General features: G+C 34.4%; 1 protein-coding gene across 1 annotated transcript in view; it reads left to right on the plus strand.

Annotated features, from left to right (window-relative positions):
- Nucleotides 1-9,554, plus strand: part of LOC132734382 (PCNA-associated factor-like) — a 26,137-nt gene extending 16,583 nt beyond the window's left edge. Inside the window, exons 3-4 of the mRNA XM_060721117.1 lie at nucleotides 2,342-2,492; nucleotides 6,414-9,554. Of these exons, the coding sequence (XP_060577100.1) occupies nucleotides 2,342-2,492; nucleotides 6,414-6,507 (245 nt within the window). The 3' untranslated portion in view covers nucleotides 6,508-9,554. The remainder of the gene's footprint in view (nucleotides 1-2,341; nucleotides 2,493-6,413) is intronic.
- The last annotated feature ends 215 nt before the right edge of the window (nucleotides 9,555-9,769 follow it).

A 9,769-nucleotide genomic window follows, 5' to 3' on the forward strand; every position in this document is an offset into this window, starting at 1 on the left:
AAAATCTTCTTTGAAAAAACCAAAATAGCTAGAGTTTAGATATTAAGCATGAAGCATCTTCTAGTGAGTGTCTACAAAGTTTGTCCAAATAAAAGCCCCTGAGTCAAAACTGGCCCCGCCCCAGGGGTGTCATTGTTTTTAACTATATGTGTCTATAGTAAAAACTTAAAAAAAAATTTTTTTAAAAACCCCAATGAGCTAGAGCTTAGATGTTTAGCATGAAACATCTTCTTATGGGTGTCTACCAAGTTTGTTCAAATAAAAGCCCTTGGGTTAAAATTGGCCCTGCCAGGGGTGGGGGGAAGGCCTATATACAGGTGAGCGACCTTAGGGCCATCATGGCCCTCTTGTATAACTACTATCCTAAAACGGTACTGTTCCCAATAGAAAATAAACATTAAAATTCCCAATTTTAAATGTTAAAATTCCCAAAATGGCTGTTTCAAATTCCCACCAGGTCAATTGATTTCTCTGAAATCATTTAAATCCAACATATTCATATAAATCACCACTCAATAGTTCTTACTGGACAGTGGAAGCAGTTAGCTGTCTTTATTTATGATGACTAATCTTATTTGTAGCTGGAAAAATGCATAATTTTTTTCCCAATTTAAGTCAAAATAACGCATTTTTTCCCAATCAGTCTGGTCCAGGCACCATTCCCAAAGTAGAGGGGGAAAAAAGCTGTGAAATGTAGTACTTACTGTTACGAGACATTTTGAATGATGTTTACAGAAATTAACAGACGCTTGTTTCGGTATTGATTTGTCCCTAGAAGTTTCATATTTAAACAGTACAAAAATTTAAAGGGCGATTGCACCAGAAATCATGGTCGGCTAAATGCATTTTAAGAGAAACAAAGCACAAGCATCATAAATAATACGTTATTAAAGGCTTAATTAATCGGAATTGTGAAACTTCATCAGAATTGTGAACAGTTCCGTTAGACCCAGTCTAAAAAATTGTGAAGGTCCGTTTGTGATTGTGAATGGGTCCGTTATTCGGTACCGCTTATATAGGGGAAAAAATCTCTGTAATCATCATGTAATTGATTACCTTGCCCAAAATTGATTAATTTAATTGTATCTTAAGCTTCAAATACAGTATAAAAGACACTATGTACTAAAGTAGAGGAAAACATATTTCTGAAGAAATTTAGCATTAAATTCTCTTTGGTCAGATTTCAATATCAATTATTATATGATGTACATAAATCACCTATCTAATAAAACTTAATTCTTCACAAAATAAATTTGCTGAAAGCAACATTAAACCACTTTAAAATTTACCATCTCACCTTATTTAATACAATAACGAATAACACAATAATAACAGTTTTTCACACCTTGTGAAATTTAGTGTCATGCAAAGCATTCAAGCAGATCTAAGGTATAGATAGGTGTTGAGTGTCTCAATAGTTGCGGCAAATTAAAAATAAAGCAAAGAATCAGGTGGTCTTAAAAGTGGATAAGTGGTTGTTCTTAATTCTGGATCATGTAACCAACCTTGTAAAAAAAAGTCTTATTACGGGGGTTGTCTTAATTCAGGGGTGGTCTTAAGTAGAGATTCTACTTTACATTGAATGTAATCAATTATCAATCAATTACTCTCTTAAAGTAATTGTAATTTAATTGATTACAGAGGCAAGTCTGTAATCACAAAGGGGTACGGCTCATTGAATGTTCACAAAATATGTATTTGATGGTAGAAAACATTTATCCTAAGTCAGAAATGAATTCCAAGTCAATTCTCATTACACTATATATTAATATAGACATTAGTATATAGTGTAATGGGTTGCACGTTTTCAAATAGCTTGTGTTTTAAATTATTATGACTGAAAAGACAGATATAATTATTTAAACTGAAAATAATGAAATGTGAAAATGTGACTGTTTTAGAAACTGTATGACTACACTTATTAATTTATCTATTTATTCATTTTTTGGTAAAATAAATTAATATTGATCAACAAAAAAATCATAAAAAAATATAATCATTTAATAATTTTGAGGGTAATATAGATTCTTTGAACCAGATGTGCCAAACACGCATTGAAATTTGAGTCAATAAAAAAATCCAGCTGAAAATCCAGATGTGGCCCATTTCATTTGTCACATGTATGGTACAATAAAATCTGAAAGTAATTGTAATTTAATCAATTACTGATCATGTAATCATACCTAGGTCTGGGACTTGGGGGGGGGGACTTTTGTATACTAAACAGTAATAGTCATTCTTTATCAATGCAATGAATACTGAATCTAACCTATCACTGGGATTGATTGTGTAAGAGGTTACAAGTTCATTTATTTCTTTTCTTTTTTTATTATCTCTGTAGGTAAAGCTGCAGGTAAATATGCTGGTGGCAACGCATACTGTCCTCGGCCCACACCAGAATGGCAAAAAGGCATCGGTGGATTTTTCGCACAACCTGATACATCTAATAAAGAAAACACAAAACCAGTAGAAATAGAATCAAGTAAAGCAGGGTAAGCTTTAATGTGTTCTTTGGTTGCAGTGTCTATTCTAGGATTAAAAATAGGGGGGATGTTTATTGAAAAGTGAGTACATTTGTTTTTCTCCTTGTAAAAGTTTCCCCCTGCCTCTGAAAAAAGGAGGGGGGGGGGGGAATTCTCAAGAATAAGAGTGAATCCTCATTACCCATCCTTCCTCCTAGAATAGACACTGTGGTTATTACTTCTTTTATACTGCTTAGCATAAAGTACTTAATTAAATTGTCTTCTGTCTTGCAGTTACAGTCTCACCTTACAATGTAACCATCAAGTTGGATATATCCGAATTTCTACCTGTTCCATACGAATGACTTCATGATTTACCCACTGTTCATGATTTTGGCAAGTTACATAACTGTGGATTCAATTTTTCCCCAGTTATTATCCCCCGCCGATTGAATCAGGAGGGGGATATAGTTTTGGCGTTATCCGTCCGTCCGAATTTCGTTTCCGGAGTAGTTCTCTGCAACTACTGGCTGGAATTCAACGAAACTTTATGGGAATCATCAATATCAAGAGGAGATGCTCATATCGTCGGCTTGTTCCGGTCCAACCCTTTAACTCAGAGTTATGGCCCTTGATTAGTTATGTAGTAGGCTGTGACTAAATAAAGGATTGCAGCACCACACTAAATACCGTATTCCGGTAAATACCGGACAAGGCGCTTGAATGATAAAATGCTAAAATATTGTCTTTTTACCCAGCGGAATGAACTTAAACAGGTCCAATTCATCTTTTCACACCGAATTAAGTACAATAATGAAGAAAAAATGTAAAATTCGGCGAAAAAAACGATATTTGTCTATTTTGTGATCATGATTTCTGCAAGCGTCTAGATGTACTGCTCCAATCCTGTATTGAGTTAAATCCTATGTAGTATGCATATAGAGTAAAAATCGTTTCCGGAGTAGTTCTCTGCAACTACTGGCTGGAATTCAACGAAACTTTATGGAAATCATCAATATCAAGAGAAGATGCGCATATCGTCGGCTTGTTCCGTTCAGACCCTTTAACTCTTGATTTGTTATGTAGTATGCATATACATGTAGAGTAAAAATCGTTTCCCCACTACTTCTCTGCAACTACTGGCTGGAATTAAATGAAACTTTATGGGAATCATCAATACCAAGAGGAGATGCGCATATCGTTGGCTTGTTCCGGTCAGACACTTTAACTCAGAGTTATGGCCCTTGATTAGTTATGCAGTATGCATATGGAGTAAAAATCGTTTCCGCGCTACTTCTCTGCAACTACTGGCTGGAATTCAACGAAACTTTATGGGAACCTTCAATACCAAGAGGAGATGTGCATATCGTCGACTTGTTCGGGTCAGACACTTTAACTCAGAGTTATGGCCCATGATTAGTTATGCAATATGCATATGGACTAAAAATTGTTTCCGGAGTTCTGGTCAGACCCTTTAACTCAGAGTTATGGCCCTTGATTAGTTATGTAGTATGCATATAGAGTAAAAATCGTTTCCGCACTACTTCTCTGCAACTACTGGCTGGAATTCAACAAAACTTTATGGGGACCTTCAATACCAAAAGGAGATGCGCATATTGTCGGCTTGTTCCGGTCAGACACTTTAACTCAGAGTTATGGCCCTTGATTAGTTATGCAGTATCCATATAGAAAAATATTTGTTTCTTTGCTCCTTCTCTGCTACTACTGGCTGGAATTCAATGAAACTTTATGGGATACTAAGAGGAGATGTGCATATAGTCGCCTTTGTTCCAGTCAGATACTTATAACTCAGATTTATGGCCCTTGATTAGTTATGTAGTATGCATACATCTCATTGGCATTTCCAGATTTTACTATTTAACACAAAGTTATGGCTCTGTTATTGCCCTGAATATTTATCAAGTTCAAAGAATATTACTGTTTATGCCATGATTAATATATAAATAAAGCCTTATGTCTTCAGTTGTTGTGTTAATAATAACCAGTACTCGGCGGGGGATATAAATTCAACGAATTTGCTTGTTTCTTTTGTAGCACTCTAATGAGTTTGGTGTATATTTTCTTATTGCCTGTATAAAACTTCAATATTTGCTGTGCAGACCTATTGTGGATACCTAATGGATGATCCCCTACCTCAGAGTTGAGATTTTAGTAAAGGTTAAGAATATGGAAGAAAACCTCCATGGTGTTCTTTTTTAAATTTTATGTATGTTTTAAATTCACTCTGGCTTTTGACCTTATTTGTTGTACAGTGCACTTTGTCTGTTGTAATATACAATACTCTGCTGGAACCAAAAGTGCTAGTCCTTTGCTACCAGTAAAAAGTCAGGACAATGAGGTTGTGCTTCTTAACTTTTCATCTTGATATCCCCAAAATTGATTATGAACAGTTGCTTAAATGGAAGCTTCAAGAAATTCAGAAGATCAATTTATCAATTAATGCATAAGATACCTTTCTAAGTCTTGATTGAAAAGAAGCAGTTGACATATGTTTTTATACCCCCAAAAACGAAGTTTGGGGGGGGTATATAGGAGTCACCCGGTGGTCGGCGGTCGGTCGTCCAGACGTCCGTGCATTTTCTTGTCCGGGAGCAATTACTTTGAAGACTAAATAATTGGAATTCAATATAACTACACACAATGGTCAAGCACATTGTGAGGAAGTGCCCAGTGCACAAAGAACCATAACTCTATCTTGACTATTTACAGAAGAGTTATTGCCCTTTTTGCTTTTCCTTGTCCCGGGGCAATAACTTGAAAACTACTGGTTTGAATTCAAAACAACTTCATACAATTGTCAAACACAATAAGGGGAAGTGCAGTGCACAAGAACCATAACTCTATCTAAATTAATTACAGAGTAATTGCCCTTTGTTACTTTTCCATTCTTCTTGTCTGGACCATAACTTGAAGACTAATAGTTGGAATTCAATATAACTACATACAATGGTCAAGCACATTGAGAGGAAGTGCAGTGCACAAGAACCATAACTCTATCTTGACTAATTACAGAGTTATTGCCCTTTGTTTCTTTTCCTTGTCCGGGGCATAACTTGAAAATTAGTAGATGGAATTCAAAACAACTTCATACAATTGTCAAACACAATAAGGGGAAGTGCAGTGCACAAGAACTGTAACTCCATCTTGACTAATTTCAGAGTTATTGCCCTTTGTTAATTTTTCATTGCTTTTTTTGTCCGGAGTATAACTTGAAGACTAATAGTTGGAATTCAATATAACTTAATACAAAGGCCAAGCACATTGAGAGAAGTGCAGTGCACAAGAACCATAACTCCATCTTGACTAATTACAGTTATTGCCCTTTGTTACTTTTCTTTGTCCAGAGCATAATTTGAAAACTACTGTTTGAAATTCAATACAACTTCATACAATTGTCAAGGACATTAAAAGGAAGTGCAGTGCACAAGAGCCATTACTCCATTTGACAAAATACAAAGTTACTGCCCTTTGATACTTTTCCTTGTCCGGAGCATAACTTAAAACGTACTGGTTGGAATTCAAAACAACTTCATACAATGGTCAAGCACAATAAGAGGAAGTGCAGTGCACAAGAACTATAACTCCATCTTCAGTATTTAAGAGTTATTGCCCTTTGTTTCTTTTCCTTGTCTTTCTGGACTTATTACAGAGTAATTCAATAAAACTTCATCAATGGCCAACCACATTGAAAGGAAATGCAACATACAAGAACCACAACTATCTTTAATTGCCCACAACCATAACTCTATATTTCAATTCTTTTACAAAGTATTCTGTTACTAGTAACATCCTCATTTCTGAAGCAGTCTTGTGGGGGTATTAATCACATTTAGTGATAGTTCTAGTTTCATTTTAATTTTAATCTATGAAACTGCACGAAGGTGTATATCATAAGTCTTTTTTAGAACCATGATAATTTTATTGTTGTAGGTCAAGTAAAGACATTGATTCTGGCAGCAGTAAAGATGTTGAACCGGGCACCAGTAAAGATGTGGAAGCAGGAGCCAGCAATGATGATAGCTAATACTGAAAGATTTGGATACAAGAAAGTATTCGAAATATATTTCCAGACAGTGTATATAGGAAATCATGATTTAATACTGATAGATTTGGATACAGAAAGTGTTAAGAATATATTTTCAGACAATGTTTATAGGAAATCATGAGTTGATGAAGTGATGTACTCTATAGTACATGTATAGCTACTTAATGAAATCAGTTTATCATTCAAATCTTTGTTGGGGAACAATATGGCTTCAAGTTTAGCGGAGAACTATAAATACATTGTTTTAATTCAAGGTTCAGCGAGGTAAAAAAGATTCCTCGTAGTCAAACCAATGTGATTTTTGTTACTACATATAATTTTATCAAGAAGCGTAATTTTGTGTGTGTATATATACTAAACAAAAAAAGAAACTTTCGCAAAGTATGTGCCAGTTGTTCAAGGGTACCACTTAGATGTTCACACATATATACATGTAGTAGCTTGTAAAACTCGTTTTGTTTGCAAAATCGGTCAGCTAATCCCCGTATAAAAGCCCGATATGTTTATTCAACGTGAAAATCGAGTTTCAAAAGGATTGAAAAACTGTACTAACATATCTACATTCAAACTTGGAGAAAGTTTCATTTTTGTTTCAGTATATGTGTGTGTGGTAAAGAAATAGGTAATCCTGCAGCCAATTCATAATTTTTTGTAGCTATTAATGTTTAAGCCTATGTTAATGGCTATTAAATGACTGAGTCATGCAGTCTTCGAAATTAACGCCAGTCCGAGGCCCGAGGCCACTAAATTTAACATCGGTCTGGTGATTATTGCAAGGTTGGTGGTCCGACGGACCAGTAGATTTTTTTGTCATGAAAAAATATTATAAGAAAATTTCATCAAAATAATGAAGCAGGGTTCCCTAAGAGATTGATCTTTTTGCCTTTTTTCAAATGAAACCCATCAATTCTGTCATAATTGTTCAAAACACAGCGAGAGATGTCTAAATTGTATTGAGTAATGGAGGCCGCCATTTTTTTTTCTTGGATATTTTCCGTACCGCACCGTACAGTTACGGAAATTAAACCATCGTTTATTATGGTCATTATTTAGCTATGATTTTGTGGTTATTGAGTTAAGTAAATATTTTGTGTGAAAATGATTTGTTTAAAGCAAATTGCGTTGTTCATGTTCTATTCTAATCAATTTTGCCTAAACATTTGGTTCTTAAAGATTTTTCAAAGCTGTCAACATATGGCCCAGAATACAAGACATATTATGCTTCTTTCAAAATTATCAAGGGAAGCATGATAAAGTGTTTTCCTGTTTCCATCAATTTTTTACCTATCTATGTATTTGGTCCGGCTAAAAATCACCAGGTCCAGTAAGATTTGATATTTTACTGGCCCGAATGTCCTGTGCTTTTTAAAGTTTTTAGTGAAGACTGGTCATGAATTATAACAGTTACTAATTACTGAGAAGCTGCTAGAGAAATGAGCCGCGTAACGACAAAACTAACATAATTCGTTTGCGATCAGCATGGATCCAGACCATTGATCCATGCTGTTCACTTACAAACCCTATAACAAGTAGAGAAGCTGATAGCGAACAGCATGAATCCTGATCAGACTGCGCGGATGCGCAGGCTGGTCTGGATCCATGCTGTTCGCAAACGCAGTACGTTGTTTTTGTCGTGACGCAGCTCAAATAATGAATTTAAGCAGTATTATTACTTGCACTAGCAGTATATATACTGTAACTCTTGATGAAAGATTGTAAGAGCAAGATAGGATTTTTTTGTGCTGATTGAGTGTAATATCAGAAACTTTCTGTGACTCGTATAGCCATTGTATTGAAATACAGTAAACTCCACTTATAACAATATCACTTATATATGTGCTGTTTGCCATAGTCTTAACTCTTTAGTATTCGAATTGGTTGCCACTCGGATATAACAACATCCAGATATAACTACAATGAATATAAATTTGGTGGACTCCTGAATATCATTAATATCAGAGTTTACTGTATGTGAGTTTAATGAGGTGGTTGTTTATATTCAGTTGAAGTTTAATAGGTAATGACTAATGTATCTGTGTGCCTGTAAGTGATATTTTGTTATGGCCTGTCATAATGATCCAAAGGTCTCACTGTATGCCATAGTCCTGACTCTCTTGTACTCAAATTGGTCGCCTTTTGAATATAACGATATCCATATTTAACTGTATAAATTTGGTGGTCCCCTGAATATTGTTAATAGTGGAGTGTATCACAGTATGCAATTTTAATGAGCTGATTGTATAATGTATGTTGAAGTTTTAAACGATCATGACTAATGTATCTGTGTGCCTGTAAGGGATAAATGTTGTTGTGACCTGTCATAATTAAACATAATAATCCATAGGTCACACTAATGTTAATAAGTATAACATAGTTACACGTGTTTTATGATTGTGATATGATTATACTAGGAGCAAGTGTAGTTTACTACTTGTATATTATCATGTGTCCAATTTTATGAAATAACATGATCATTTCCTTATTATATCCCTTCAATGTTACTCGTGTAAATATGGGATAGAATCTAGTTTAGTGGACCCTGAAAATAACACAAGTGTGCATATGTTTCTGTAATTATCTGTAATGTTGTATTTTCTGTTAATAGAAGTTACTTTGAATTATACTGTTGGTTTAGACATGAGTTAATATGAAAAAAGCAGGAATGCATTAAGATGTGATCCAGTATATGTTATCACATGCCATACTGAAATTTGACAAATAGTTACATGGGCAGTTGTTAAGTAATTGGCAAGTTTCTTTAAAGAGTTTATTGTGACAGGTGATGTCATTGGTCCATTGTGTATAGTACATTTTGTATGTCATTAATTTCTAGTATTATTACAGTTAGATAACAATTTCAGGTTTTGAGTAATTGGTAATGAGTTTCCTTTTGTGGCTTACATGTAAATACTGGTAAATCTAGGAGACTGACTGGAGTAAATTATAGAACTTATTTCCTAACCAAGTTTGTATTTGTATCCTGTTTAAAGATATACAAATGTATTTTTGCTCAAATTGGATATTTGAAGGTGAAAAAAAGATAATTAATATACAGTCCCTTGTGAAATGTTGAACATCATTTGAATACACACAGAGAAAATATGTTATGTTTTAAACTAGATACTCACGATGGGTAATCTCAGTAAAATTACGTATAGTGTCTTTAAAAAAAATGGCAATTTTTATAAGAAAATACCAAATTAATTTGACAAGTAATAGGAAATGTAGCTTCCCAAACATA

The sequence above is a fragment of the Ruditapes philippinarum genome, unplaced genomic scaffold (genome assembly GCF_026571515.1).
Source record: "Ruditapes philippinarum isolate M1 unplaced genomic scaffold, ASM2657151v2 ctg3645_1_1_1_1, whole genome shotgun sequence".
Lineage (NCBI taxonomy): Eukaryota > Metazoa > Mollusca > Bivalvia > Venerida > Veneridae > Ruditapes > Ruditapes philippinarum.